This window comes from Myotis yumanensis, unplaced genomic scaffold (assembly GCF_028538775.1).
Source record: "Myotis yumanensis isolate MYYU_CA2020_CCGP unplaced genomic scaffold, mMyoYum1.0.hap1 SCAF_2, whole genome shotgun sequence".
NCBI lineage: Eukaryota > Metazoa > Chordata > Mammalia > Chiroptera > Vespertilionidae > Myotis > Myotis yumanensis.
In genome coordinates this window covers 137,656,588-137,671,425 of record NW_027223753.1, presented here as the reverse complement: position 1 = coordinate 137,671,425, position 14,838 = coordinate 137,656,588, and the positions used below count along the sequence as shown (strand labels likewise).

General features: G+C 40.5%; 1 protein-coding gene across 8 annotated transcripts in view; it reads right to left on the bottom strand.

Annotated features, from left to right (window-relative positions):
* ABI3BP (ABI family member 3 binding protein) overlaps window positions 1–14,838 on the bottom strand; it is a 260,392-nt gene that overhangs the window by 47,388 nt on the left and 198,166 nt on the right. For all 8 annotated transcript variants that reach the window (XM_070406074.1, XM_070406069.1, XM_070406070.1 and 5 more), the window contains 2 exons: window positions 12,117–12,182; window positions 9,755–9,829 (listed from right to left, as the gene is read on the bottom strand). In XM_070406074.1, coding sequence (XP_070262175.1) covers window positions 9,755–9,829; window positions 12,117–12,182 — 141 coding nt within the window. The remainder of the gene's footprint in view (window positions 1–9,754; window positions 9,830–12,116; window positions 12,183–14,838) is intronic.

Here is a 14,838-nt window from a genome sequence, read left to right as displayed (position 1 = left end):
ATAGCAAAAATGTGTTAAATGTTCTTATTAACAGGAACTTGGTAGAGTGTCAGTAATAACATGCATTCTTTATGTTTATTTATTTTTTTGTTTTGTTAATCTTACCCACGGATATTTTTCTATTGATTTTTAGGGAGAGTGGAAAAGAGAGAGGGAAAGACAGAGAGAAACATTGATGTGAGAGAAACACATCTATTGGTTGCCTCCAGCATGAGCTCTGACCAGGGCCTGGGCCGGGGAGGAGTCTGTAACTGAGGTATGTGCCCTTGACTGGAATTGAACCCTGGACCTTTTGATCTGCAGGCTGATGCTCTATCCATTGAGCAAAACCAGCTAGGGCATAACATGCATTCTTTACAGAGCAGGGACATGGTGATTTAGGGCCAGGCATTTTAATTGGCTTCTCCCATCTTTATATAGAAGAAATTCAAAGGGCTACCTTCACTGGTTGTGATATTTTCTCTGAAGAGTTAATGCTTGTGGGCTGTGGTTTCTGTCTTGATTTTCCATGTTGTCTGCACAGCCTTCCTGGGTGGTACTGCCTCACCAGGGGGATCTCATCTACAGTAATTGGCCATTCTTTCCCAACATTCATGGACACATTTTGTGGTTTTGAAAAAATTTCCTCCAACCGTTCTATCCTCATAAAAAAAAACCCTTAAAATTCCAATGTGTTTGGGTTTATACTTAATGGGTTGACTTTTAAAATATTTCTGGAGAGGACTTGGCTATCAGACTGGGTAGGCCACAAACTGGATCTGTGCCTTTGAGATTTGTAAATTAATCTGGGCAGGCCTAGTACTCCAAATTGCTATTTGAAAGAAACTGATCTGAAAATTACTTTGTGTGATATTTGAACTCCTAAACTTCTCAAACACAATCTGGTGGTTATTACTCAGCCATTCATCTAAATACCCAGGCTCAGAGTTTAGGTTTCAGTCTTTTAAAATTATTATTATTATTTTCTTTTAAAAATTGATTTTTTATTGAGAGAGGAAGGGAGAAGAGAGAAACATCGATGTGAGAGCATAACATCAATTGCATGGCCCCTGCTAGGGATCGAGCCTGCAAACCGGGCATGCCTTGACCTGGAATCAAACCAGCAACTTTTTGGGTGCACAGGAAGACACCCAACCAACTGAGCCACACAGGCCAGAGCTATTATTCATTTACATTATAAAATAATCTTCCCTGATATGGCTGACAGTCTTCACTAAGAAAGGCTAGAAACATATTTTTAGATTTAAAAGGTAAGTATCACGTTAGATATAATTATTCATCCTAAAAGAAGAATAGATACTCTCAGGATTCTACAATAATTCACATACTATAAAATAAGAACATTTAATTAACATACTAGTTAGTACATTAACAATGACAAACACAACCAAAACTATAAATTAAATATACAACTTTGCTTGCCAAAAATTAGATGATATTCTTCCATTAACTTATGATATTCTTCCATTAACTTCTATAACATACTGTTATAGAAATTAACATAATTGGTATTAATGTTATAATTATTAACATTACATACTAGCATTATTATAATTTTTAACATTATAATAATGATTAACATTAATTTATGAACCCAAACATTATAATTCATACTCTCTGCTGCTTGAATAAAAGATAATATATGAAATATTAGTGAAAGCTTATATGGAGTCATGAATTAATTATTGCTAATTTGCGGTAGGAAAAAAATGTTTCTGGGGTCAATGACTATTTTGTGGCTAACCCTACAGGCACGGTGGAAACAAATGGCTCATTAGTTTTCATCCTGTGCCCCGCTGTCAGCGGTAATGGGCCAGGGAAATGACTCATGTGGGTGGTTGCTCTGGGCAAGGCATAGGGAAATGGAAAACACTTCCATCAGTGTCACTGGGATGACCTGGCTCGGTGAGATTTGATTTACCACTATTGTTCAGGGTAAAATATGTATCATATACTGTGGAAGGTTAGTAGGCCATGGGTGCCTTCACTATACTTCCTCGTAGCCTTTCTCCAAAATTTTCTACCCTTAAAAAAAAATCAAAGTGTTTTGATTTGATGCTGTGCAGGTACTTTACATGGTCATTACCTGATTTGATCCTTCTAAACCTTCTGGGTGGGAGATATCACCCAGGTTCCACAGAGGAGGAAACCCAAGGCAAGGGGAGACTAAGCAGATGCACAAGGACTCACAGCGAGAAGTGGTGGGATTCAGATCCTCATGTGCCTGGCTCCTAAGCCGATCTCTTAAGCCCTAAGTGGGATAGTACAGAATACTATCTCCCTCTTGTCATTTTCATTTTTCTCTTATTTCTTATAATGACTCTAAGTGACTTCAGCCCTAGAGCCCCATACTCTATCTTTGGGTGTTTTAAAGGGCCACCACTTTGTGAGGGCTGCATGGTCAGGACTGGCATGCATGTATCATCCAGCCATGCTACTGGTGTGTGGGACTCAGGATAATGTAATACAAGGCTGATGGCAGATACTGCCATGCACATGCCATATCTACCAGCCATGGGCTGCTGAACTGGAGATCTAGGAGAGAATCCAAAATTCTGCAGGGATACCTTATGAGTGAGACCATAGATATAAACTGGTTTCTTTTCTAAGTAAGGGAGCACTCAGCAGAAACCAGCCATTTCCGATCACTTTCTGTAAAGGTAGAGACAGAGCATCATATTGTTACAATTCTTAAATGTAAGCTGGACTTAGCCTATAAAGCACATAAAAGCTAGTGGTAGATGAAACCACTGGCAAATTCCTGTGAAAGCAGCCATGGGGCTCAGGGAAAGAGCACTGAACTGAGGACAAGAGACTGCACTCCAGTTCTGGCCTTGCCTCCACCTCGCTGTGGTTTGCACACGAGCTAGGGAGCAGAGTGAGCACAGAGGCTGCAGACCAGTGAACTTCTGTTTCCCTGAATTAGAGGAGAGCAGGTAAAGGCCAAAGGGAGCTGAGAGGAAATGGAAGGGAAAGCAAGAAGCCAGTAAGAGAGATACTGCAGATAAAGAATTCTCAGGAACTGGTACATCATCAGCCACTTTGTCCTAGGCTGTGATCTGAATTCTTTTTCCCTCAGTCAGGATTAATCCACATATTTTCTAAAGTGCAGGGTTGTCTCTGGAAACACCAACACTTGAGTTCCATTCGCTATGAGCTCCCGATAGCCAAATGGGAGTTCTCCAAAATTTTCTGGATTTACACAGTTCACCTCTTAGGAATTTATTGTCAAAAATAAAGTCATGATTCAGGTATTTTTAACCATGGTAACAAAAAACTTGCAAAGAAACATCGTAAATTGGACATCAATTTCCAAATGTATCAGAGACTCTATTTCTTATAACCATAAAGGCATGGTGTTTATGGATAATTGCTCTCCTCATCCTTGTCTCCAAATCTTAGCACCTAGCTAAAAAGTCAGGGGTGATGAGCCAGCAGACTGGAAGATTTAGCCACAGCTCAAACACATTCCTTAAATGTAAATACACAAATCAAAAAAGGAATCTGGGTTTTGCTTGTCAAGCAAACTCCATTTGGGGGCAGTGAAGTGCACCTCATCAGGATGTAGAAAAAGGAGTCTGGGGTTCAAGTATGGAACATATCTGCCAAACTACATGTGCCAAGGTGGTTTCCAAATTACACTTCACCTAGCACGTAGTGGGCCTTCAATAAATGTTGGTTGAATGAAATAATAGCTACACAACTCAGCAGCTTTCTTCTGTAGGGAGAAAGTTGAGAGACTGTCTAGCACAGGGTTGGAAAACATTTTGTCAAGGGTCAGATAGTAAATATTGTCAGCTTTGTGGGCCATATGTCTCTGTCACAACTATTCAATTCTGTCAGGGAAAGCAAGCTATTTTCAATAACTCTTTATTTGCAAAAGTAAACAGTGAGTTGAATTTGGCCTGTGGGGCTCTAGTTTATGAGATCTAATGCATGCTTGTTGCATCTCTGAGGTTGGTTATAATATGTAGAACACATAAGTTAAGCTGAGGCACAGCTCTAAAAGCCATGAAAAAAGAGATGCAGAGATGGTGACCTACCTAAAACTTCAGCCTCTTATAGGCTGCTTTCTAATTTTGAGGTGGAAAAATATTTAAGCATATAGGTATGGAATGTACATAAAGCAGGATAAATATCTGTAACGGTAAAATAAGATACTTATTTTACTTGGCTCAAGATGGCTTAAAGATTCCTGCAGTTTATGCAATCATAGTGAAATTATTATAGAGGCCCAAATAACCAAAGGTTGATAGTTTTGAGGCCTTAGAATCTTGCTTCTTTAGTCTTCCAAGGGCACAACCTTAAGAGATGTGAGACCATGAAGAATATGTCCTATAAATCCTAAACACTTCATTTATCAACTGATTTTAGCTATATATATAAAGAGCCAGGGTCCATAATGTCCTCAACAACCAAGGCTCCACCGAACACTGGAAGTCAGTTCTGGGTTGCCATGGTGACCCAGCACTGATTGCAGCTGGTGCTGGTGTAGCAACCCAGCACTAACTGCCAAGGGGGCTGTGGATCAGGCTCAGAGAGAGGCCTGCAGAGAGAGAGAGTCAGGGTCTGATCCACAGCCTCTGTGGCAGTTGTTGATCAGCCGTTGCCTCTCTCTTTCTCTCCGGGCTTCGCCAGCAGCCGCACCCCTTTCTCTTTGGGCCTCTGGGGGGGCTGCTGATCAGCCCCGCCTCTTTGATCAGGCCCAGAGATAGGCCCAGAGACACTGACTGGCATAGAAACCGACCAATCAGAACCAAATCTGGGTGAAGTGCCAGGAGCCAATGGCTTCCTAGGAGGTGGAGCTTTTGATGCTGACTGGCATAGAAACCGACCAATCAGAACCTAATCTGGGTGAACTACGAAGGCAGAACCTAAGGTAGGGGCTGAGGAGGGGTTTTAAGGGCAGCAGCTATGTGGTGTAAGGTGTAAGGAAGTGGTTCAATTTTTTAATGACCTGTTTGGCAGCATAGTGCATATGGCTGGCTATCAGTCCAGATATAGGGATTATGTGTTTCTGTCTGCCAAGAGCATCTCCTTCTGCTGAAAAAGGCTTTCCTCCCCATCCTCCCCCCATTTAAGCAATCCTATCCCATATAATCTATCTACACTAATAAAAGAGAAACATGGTAATTAGCGTACGACCGCTACCCTTCCCATTGGCTAATCAGCGTATCCTTATGCAAATTAACTGTCAGCCAAGATGGCGGCCGGCAGCCAGGCAGCTGGAAGCTAATAGGAGGCTTGCTTGCTGTGGACTCCAACTTCCCCGCCGGCCTCTGAGCTTCAGTCGGAAACATAGTAACATTTATAGAAGATAAACAAAACCCCAGAAACCTCCTGTCAGTCAGCCGGGATCTCAGAGCTGGAGTCGCAACATTGTTTCGAATACAGAAAACAAAGGCCAGAAACCTGCTTTCAGCGGAGCCTCAGAGAGAAAGCCGGCTCTCAGCTCCAGTGACAGCCATAGAAGGTAAATAAATGCCAGAATAAAAAAAAAGAAAAAAAGGAGAGGTTTGGAGCTTCAGTCGCCCGCCAGCCTGAAAACAGCCCTCAGCCCCTCACCCAGACTGGCCAGGCACCCCAGTGGGGACCCCCACCCTGAAGCAACAAGATGGCGGCTAATTTGCATACTGAAGGCAGGCGGCAGCAGGCAAGGCTGTCTGCGGTCTGGGACCTGGATCTGTGACCCTGCCGGGCGGGATCAGTGGAGCCGCGAGGCCTCCCGGCACCGGGATCAGCGTGACAGGGGGCAACACCCAAACGCCCTGATTGCCCTGCGGCTCTGTGTGTGACAGGGGGCAGTGCCCCAACCCCCTGATCAGCCCTGCTCTGTGGGTGATAGAGGGCGGCGCCCCAACTCCCTGATTGCCCTGCGGCTCTGTGTGTGACAGTGGCGGCGCCCCAACCCCCCCAAGGGCCCTGCTCTATGTGAGACGGGGTAGAGCCATACCTCCCCATCGGCCCTGCCCTGAGTGTGACAGGGTGTGGCGCCTCAACTACCCCCCCCCCCCACACGGGCCCTGCTCTGTATGTGACAGGGGGGAGCTCCTCAACCCCCTGATTGGCCCTGCTCTGTGTGTGACAGGGGGCAGCTCCCCAACCCCCTGATGGGCCCTGCTCTGTGCATGACAGAGTACGGAGCCTCAACCCCCCTGATGGTCCCTGCTCTGTGTGTGACAGCAGGCAGCGCCCCAACCCCCTGATCGGCCCTGCTCTGTGCGTGGCAGGGGGTGGCGCCGCAACCTCCCCATCCGCCCTGCTCTGTGCATGACAGGGGGCGGCACCCCAACTCCCCAATCGGCCCTGCTCTGAGCCTGACCAGGGGCTGCACCTAGGGATTGGGCCTGCCCTCTGCCACCCAGGAGCAGGCCTAAGCCAGCAGGTTTTTATCTACTGAGGGGTCCCAGACTGCGAGAGGGCACAGGCAGGGCTGAGGGACCCCCTCCCTCCCCAGTGCACAAATTTTTGTGCACCGGGCCTCTAGTCTATACTAATAAAAGGGTAATATGCTAATTAGACCAGGTCAACTGGCCATCTTCTGGATGTCTGACTTCCTTCCAGACAAAGACATGGTGGTGGGGGCCAAGGCAGAGGCAGCTAGGGGCAATCAGGCTGTCAGGGGAGGGCAGTTGGGGGTAAGATCAGGCTGGCAGGGGGTTAGGGGCAATCAGGCTGGCATAGGAAGGCAGTTGGGGGCGAGATCAGGCTGGCAGTGGAGGGCAGTTAGGGACGATGAGGCAGGCAGAGGCAGTTGGGGGGTGAGATCAGGCAGGCAGGCAGAGAGGTTAGGGGGGATCAGGCAGGAAGGCAGAGGCAGTTAGGGGTGATCAAGCAGGCAGGCAGGTGAGCGGTTAGAAGCCAGCAGTCCCAGATTGGGCCTAAACTGGCGGTCAGACATCCCCCAAGGGGTCTCTAATTGGAGAGGTTGCAGGCTGGGCTGACGGAACCTCCTACTCTCCCGTGCCCTCCCCCCCAAATTTCGTTCACTGGGCCACTTGTTTTATTATAAAGTATCTGGGTTGAAAACTTCAGCAAGGAAAACTATAGAAAAATGTATGTGAGATGGATAATAAAGATATATATTCTGGGCAAGATGTGAAAGTTGGATAAGGAAGAAGTTGACACAGAAAAACTATTTCATTAAGACTAAATAGAGGTTAGCAGTGAATGAGGATGAGAAAGTGGGATTGGGTCAGAGAAGAAAATAAACTTAATGTGAATACCTGCATTTCTGCAAACAAATCAGATCAAAACTATGCAGAATCAAAGAAAGGTAAACTCATGTAAACCTATAATCTGGAGAGAATATATTTTAAACATTCTTTTTCTTACCAATTTTTTATTCCCTAGGCAAATAGTTTGAGAGCTGTTAAACTTTCCTTTCATAAGATGATAAATAATGTCATCTGTGATCCCCAGTTTTTATACTGCATACTTCTTTTCTTGACTTAGTGCATTGGCTACATATGCCACTACTATTTCCAAAAGAAATGATAAAAATAGAAGCCCTTGCTTGTGTTCTTGATGTTAGGAGAAAAATATTTTGACTTTCACTATTAAGTATAATGTTAACTGTAGATTTTTCACATATGCCCTTCATCAGTGAGGAAAATTTTTTCAAGTCCTAGTTTCCTGAGAGTTTTCATCGTGAATAAATTTTGAAGTTTGTCTAATGGTGTTTTTTTGTATTTATTGAGATGGTCATGTCATTTTTCTCCTTTGCTCTGTTAATGTAGAAAATTACACTAATTTGTTTGTTGAGCCAACCTTGTATTCCTGAGGTAAATGTCATTTGGTTATTATGTGTTATTGTACTTGACATGGAAATGTGCCACCCAGATCTTCAGAGGTTGACCTTGGATGCTATCTGCTGATCTCACTCCCTGCAGGTGGGCAGCAAGTGTTTTCCTGAAGGGAAATCCCAATAGACAGACATTAGAACACAGAATAGTTGCAACACAATTTGGTTGAGGATGGAGGTGAAGCAAGGATAAGGGAAAGAGTGAGCTCAGCTTTGTCTACCTATGCCCACCAGCTCCTTTTTACCAGCAACCAGCTAATTAGATTGAAAAAGCCCTGATAAGAGATTATGTAAGGCTAAGTTACATGAGTTATTACTACATAGTTGACTTCATCTACACAAGAGGGTAATATATGTCAGTTCATGATATAAGTGGTTCTGAAAAAATGTTTATATTGTTGATAAACTAAAATATAATGACTCTGTTTTCCCTCTGAAGAACAATGAGCACTTTCCTAGTGAGAATCAATGCTTGATTGTACTGAAGGTTGAAGACTTTCAAGTTTGATCATAGCTCGTTGTTCTTTCATTTGCTTTGTTGACATAAGTGCTTTCTTTTATTTTTACTTAGACAAACTTGAGAGAATTACTTCGAATATTAAGAAGTTGGCTCTGCTTAGAGCCAGATTGTTCATGTCAAGTTGAGAAACTATGCATTGCCTAATCTCACTGTTGTGAAGAATAAAAGGAGCAAAGCACAAATAAGTATCAGAACTCTCTTACTTTTCATGAGTCAGGAACTTATAACAGTTGTCTCATTACTTGGTTTGCAGGGAAGTTAATTCCTGCAACTTCAGACACTATAATAACCTGATACAAAAAAGACATTCTAAAACAAATCTAAATGATTTTTATACCGAATATCTCCCGGTATTATTTACCTCTCTTTCTCATTAGGAAACATCATGGGTTGATTAAATATATATCATTAAATAAATTCTCATTTTCATGCTTTTTTACATAAACAAGCACAAATTTTGTACTATTTAAAAAATATTGCCCTAACCAGTTTTGTTCAGTAGTTAGAGCTTTGGTCTGCAAACTGAAGGGTCTTAGGTTTGATTACGGTCAAGGGCATGTACTTTGGTTGCAGGCTTGATCCCTGACCTTGGCTGGGGCACATGTGGGAGGCAGCCATCATTGTGTCTCCCTCACATCAATGTTTCTCTCTGTCTCTCCCACCCCTTACACTCTCTAAAAATCAATAGAGAAAACAACATATCCTCAGGTGAGAAGTAACAATTATATATATATACCATACATATTAATAACTATATATTATGAGGGAATGATGCCATACCATATTATGTCATCGAAACTATCATTTATATACTTAGTGAGTTGGGTGTGTAAATTTTTATCAGATCATTGTCTTAGTTATCTGTATGATGCCTACTCCTATAGATGTGACTAAATTAATGTCATTTAATTAAACAGTATAATTTGTAAACATTAATATTACTATAACAAGGGTGATCAACTGCCAATTCCCCTTCTTATTTAAATATTATAGTCAAGATTTCTAACAGATTTAGGTCTTTTAAAATTTATAATGTATTTGTGAAATTATAAAGTTGAAAACCAAGTGATTTCAGTCTCAAAGACCAAGCCTTTTTATAGGACATGTTTTGAAATGAAGGAAAACAGCTATTTTGATATTTTAATTCAATAATTCATATTTAATCAGCATCTTTTGAAGAATCAAGCCCATGTATGATAGCTAATTTAGTGACCTGTGTTTAGAAAAAATAATAAATTCTCCTTTAATGTTTTTAGAGACATAGGATGTTTTGGTTTTGGAATGCATTACAATTTTCAATTCCTTAAGCTAGGAACTTCCAAAACTAGTAAAAAAGAAATTGAAGTGAGAATTCAACAAAACTATAAAAATTGAATGAAAACACTTATAGTTTTGGCAGCATCAAAAGGAAATAAATTTGTGATCATTACCTGTTCCCATTTCAGTCCCTTTGGGCATCCCATTGGGTTTGGGTCTAGTAGGTCTTGTAGTTGTCTTATTCAGAACTATAATAAAGTGGGAAAAAAATAGTTCAGACATTTTCTTATAGTAATTTGTAGCCAAGGAAAACAAAACTTCCCAGAGAATTGTAAATCATTTAACCAAGCAATAAAAAAATGATGGCTTACCAAAAATTATTGTTTAGAATATAGAAACCACAATTCTGGTATAAAAATCATAGGCTTGTATTTGGAAATAGAAACCTGGGTTTGTACTCTAATGTGATCACTGGGCTTGAAAAAAAATAACTGGCAAAGAAATTTATATTCCTAAATGGGAAATATCTTTCTTCATTTATAAGCACTAGATGCGTTCCAAAATGAACTGAAGAACAATCAGGACTACCTATGCTAATGAAAAAACAAAACTGGAAGTGTATTTACTTGTCAAGGCCTTAATTCATAACTCATAAGTTCATGGTCCTTTTGCATGAGTCTCTAGGTACAGATGCTCCTTGATAATCCTGGTACAAGCCCATCATTGAACACAAAACTGTAATAAAATCATTACAATTTCTTTCCTGCTCTGTTGACAGCCATAGCACTATCAAAACTTTAAGAGGTTACCTGCCTTACCCTTTGCTTAGAAGGCTCTTTAAAGAAAAGAACTAAATATACCGTGGTTAAGAGAGTAACCACTGGACCCTGATTGCTTGACTCTGAATATACTTCCTAGCTCTTTTTATGTCTCAGCTTCCTCAACTCTACCTAATGGGGTGTAAGGCAAACACTCAGTCAATGTCAGCCATTACAGTAGGTCTTTGGGTTACGTCTGATGGAGATCCATTCCTATGGCGAGATTTTCCCCATAAGTTAGAACCCACCTACATAAGCACCTACGTCACTCACATGGAGTACATATGCAGCAGTAATGAAGTGAAACAGTAAAAAAAAATTTTAAAGAAAGATAACAATTCCTGACCTTTACTTGTGGTAAATAAATAATAAAAAACATAAAGCACATATGTACATATGTCGAAATGACGGAACCTTTTTTTTAAAATAAATAAATGGGAGATGGCGATGTAACCACAAAATGATGTACGTTGAATCCAACCTAACCCGAGGACTGCCTGTATTGCTACTATTCATTATTTTGTAGAAACACTTAGTATAACCATTTCTCAACAGCCATCATGATATAAAAGTTACATGGAGATATATTTGTTTATAAAAGTTACATGGAGATATATTTGTTTATAAAATACTTCTATGCCTAATGCATTTAGGATTTGGAGGATTACTCTAAAACTTATTGGCTTTCCATAAACCAAAGAATAGAAAAAAATTATTTGTTCTTTCTTCCATGTGCCTGGAGAGATGTTAACCAAGAATATTAATTTATAAGCCAGTTTCATAATTTATAAATTCAAGAAGACTTTTAGAAACACAGTAGAAAAAGGGTAGAAAACACCAGTCTTTGGTCTAACTTGTACTTTAGCATAGAAGTTATTTACATGGCTCAAATCAACACCTCCCCCCTCCCCCCCAGTTAACTCTTCCCTAATAAGCTCCAGCAAGGGAGATCCTAGAACCTCTGAGAATTTAGTAAATTTAAAGTATTTTCTAATGTTTAATTACCACCTTATTTTTACTGTTTAAAACCTGAAAAATGAGGTGCACTTTTTTTTATCATCAGAAGGAATAAAGTAAAAATATTCTCCCAGAACAAGAGCCTTTTATACTGAAGAGATTATCTTTTCTTAAAAGATAAATACTATTTGACTTGTATGCATGCATATAAGTACAACCAATAGACACAAGACACTGGGGGGGGGGGGTGAGGGCAAGTGCTGGGGGGTAGGGGAGGGCGGGAGGAGGTCAATGGGGGGAAAAAGGAGACATATGTACTACTATTTGTAATACTTTAAACAATGAAATAAAATAAAATAAAAAAGATTAATAATATTTGAAAGCAAGTAATATGTCACACAGAATGTTAATGCTACCTATAATTGTCATGGAAAATTGAAAAAAATGTGTGTGTGTGTGTGTGTGTGTGTGCGTGCATGTGTAATTTATGCACAAATACTATTTCAAAAATAATTTTATATTGATAAAGTTCTATAGTGGTCTCTGAAGCTGATCCTCCTTAAAAACCTCACTCAGGTCTTGTCAGTTCCATGGATCCAGCATTACCTCTCCACTTATCTGCAAGGATCAGAATTTCTGTATGTCCTTTATTTCAATTTAAGCATATAGCTCTTCTTTAGTGCATCTAGCTGTTTCGATACAGTTTATATCTTTTCAGATGTGCTGACTGTTTGGGTCATCAGAAAGGGAAACAACTTACCAGGTCTGAGGGGTGGTTTTTCTGGTATTTTGGGCCTCTCAGGAGTAGTGTACAATCTATGTGGTGCTGAAACAGAGCAAATGCTTCATGTTTAATACCTGCACTCCAAAGCCCACTAATTCGAGATTTGGCACCCTAGGGACCAACAATTTGTACATTGTGCATGGAAGTAGAAAGAACACCCGGCAACCACCAATTATGCATTACAGCACTGAAGCTAAAGGAAAATAAAATAAGTGAAAATACTCATGATTGGATATTAAAATGCACATTGTCAGAATGAGGTAGGTAATTTCTAATGTGAGTTACGGATGTCATCATTAGTCCACTTTTTCAAGAACATTTACTTTACCAGATGGTTGCTTAACATGGCAAACATAAAAGGCAGCCAAGCATTCATCCATCCATCATCCATGTGTCCATCTATCCATCCATCCACATCACTAAGGTAATCACTGTGAAACGTTGTTTTGCCAAAAAAAGACAAGTAATCTTAAAGGCAAAACATAAAATATTTTGAGGTAGGTAAGAAGAAAAGAGTAAAAACATGTGATCTCTATCAAAATGTCTTGGCTCATGACCCCTGAAATGAATCAATGTTCGCTTAGTGCCGTCTATTACAGCGTTAGGATGAGAGTAAACCTCAGGGGTCCTGCTCATCTATCGAGGGAGAGCAAGGAGCAACAACTCAGGCAAGCTCTGGGACCAACACATCCATTTGCCACTTCCTGTTCCTGTAATCCAGGGCCTGGCACAGTGAGGATTCCCACTGAAGACTTGTTGAAGAAATTAAAAACGGAGCGAGCACTGTAAACAGGCAAATTCACAAGAAACTCAGGTTGGTTGCTTCCTAAGATTTTAAAATATGCATTCTACAGGAATTTGTCCGTTCTTCCCTTCCCTCCTCTGCCCCCTTGACACAGCACACTGCCTCCTAACTCCAACATTTTTGGTAATGCTTTAGCTAAGACTGGAGAAAATAAATTCTTTTTTTCAAACTTGTAAGTAAATTACATTGCTTTTGTTCAGATCTTGAGGGGGTATTTATGTAACCATAAATCAGCAATGCTTTGCCTAACAAGTTAAAAAACACCTGCAAAACAGATTATAATGTAGCTCATTTATAAGCTTCCAATGTGAAGACCAATGAGCAGAATTTTGCCATATTTCAGGCCAAAACCAGCAGACACACACTGATATTCTCTGTGGATTCAGTGTGGGCCCCTCAAAGTGTAATAACTAGAGTAAACAGAGTTACTGATGCTATAAAATATGAATTCTTACACACCCTAAAATGTGTTATGATGATTAGCCCATGTTTTTCTTTAATTTTCTTTGAGAATGATAGGATTATCTGTCAATTCAACATATTTCAGGTTTTCATATTAATTTCTTCTGTGTTAGATTGCTTTCTCTAAAGAACTACAATGATCATGGTTCTTATTAGTCTCATTTTAGAAGAAATTTAAATTTAAAAACTTTAGTTAGACAGAAGAGACTTAGAGCAGAACACAAAAATAATCAGCACTATATTCATTATTTCAATGTCACAGGATTTTTTATTGTTCCACAGTCTCTACTTAAATCTAGAAAGAACTTTTATTAAAAAAGCCAAAATATAATTTTAAGTTTCGGTTGTGAGTTACTCACACATCTCATGGCCTTGAGAAATCTACTCTAGGGTTTCAGTTTTAAAGTAAAAAAAAAAAAAAAAAAAGACAAAGGAGCTTTGTGACAATGTAACTATGTAAACATCATCTCCATGTAGTTTTTGGTGACCAATAATAAAAATAACTTTAAAAGATGGCTTCATATCTGAATAGTTCTATAAAAATCTATGTAAAATGAACTTTAAAACTAAACAAACAGGGATCATTGGAGAAACACTGTGAATGATACAGGGAGAGGGGAAGGAGTATATTTAACTTTCCCTGGGTGGGTGAGTATGAGGGGCTGCAAGCAGTAAAATAATGAAAATGCTCCCCAAATGCGCCTGCCAAGTGGATTTCTCCCATGGGTGGCAATGAGAAAGGCAGAGCAGGAGTGTCTGAGTATTCAGGGTTGTAGCGTGCTTCAGGGAACTGTCTCAGTAGATAATGGAGCAAAGGGGCCACAGAGGACATGCTGGAGTTTCCTTGGAGCACTTGAGCCCCATGTTTGAGGGATTGGAGGGCACGCATAGAGTGCAAAGTTCAAGAGGAACGATTTCACCCCCACAGAATCTATATCCGAGTATTGTGTGCTGTCTTATGCTCCTAATGCTTGATGTTACAAATAAAACAGCACAGCACATCCAAAACAAAACAGTTGATTGGCCACCCCTTCGACAGAGCTCAGCCAGAAGTTTATGAGGACTGGGCCAAAGGTGCTCCTAGAGACACACATCTTGCCTTGACTAAAAGTTGTCCCTCTACTCCCAGGTAGGGCTATTGGGCTGGGCCAGGTTGTGGCTGTTACTCTCATCCTTAGATGGGTTCTTTCCTAGGATGTCATGGAAATGGAATGAATCTCTGGTGAGCCACTCTCAAGATCCTTGGCACAGTCTAGAAAAGTGCGACTCCCAGGCAATGCAGTTGAGACTTAAGCTAAGGATTCTCAGAACATAAGAAAATAATTAAAACATAGTATGTTGTATCACTATGTTAAGACAATTCATATAATGATATCAAATCCTGGATATATATATCCAATCAACTGTGAAACTTCTATCTAAGAAAACCAC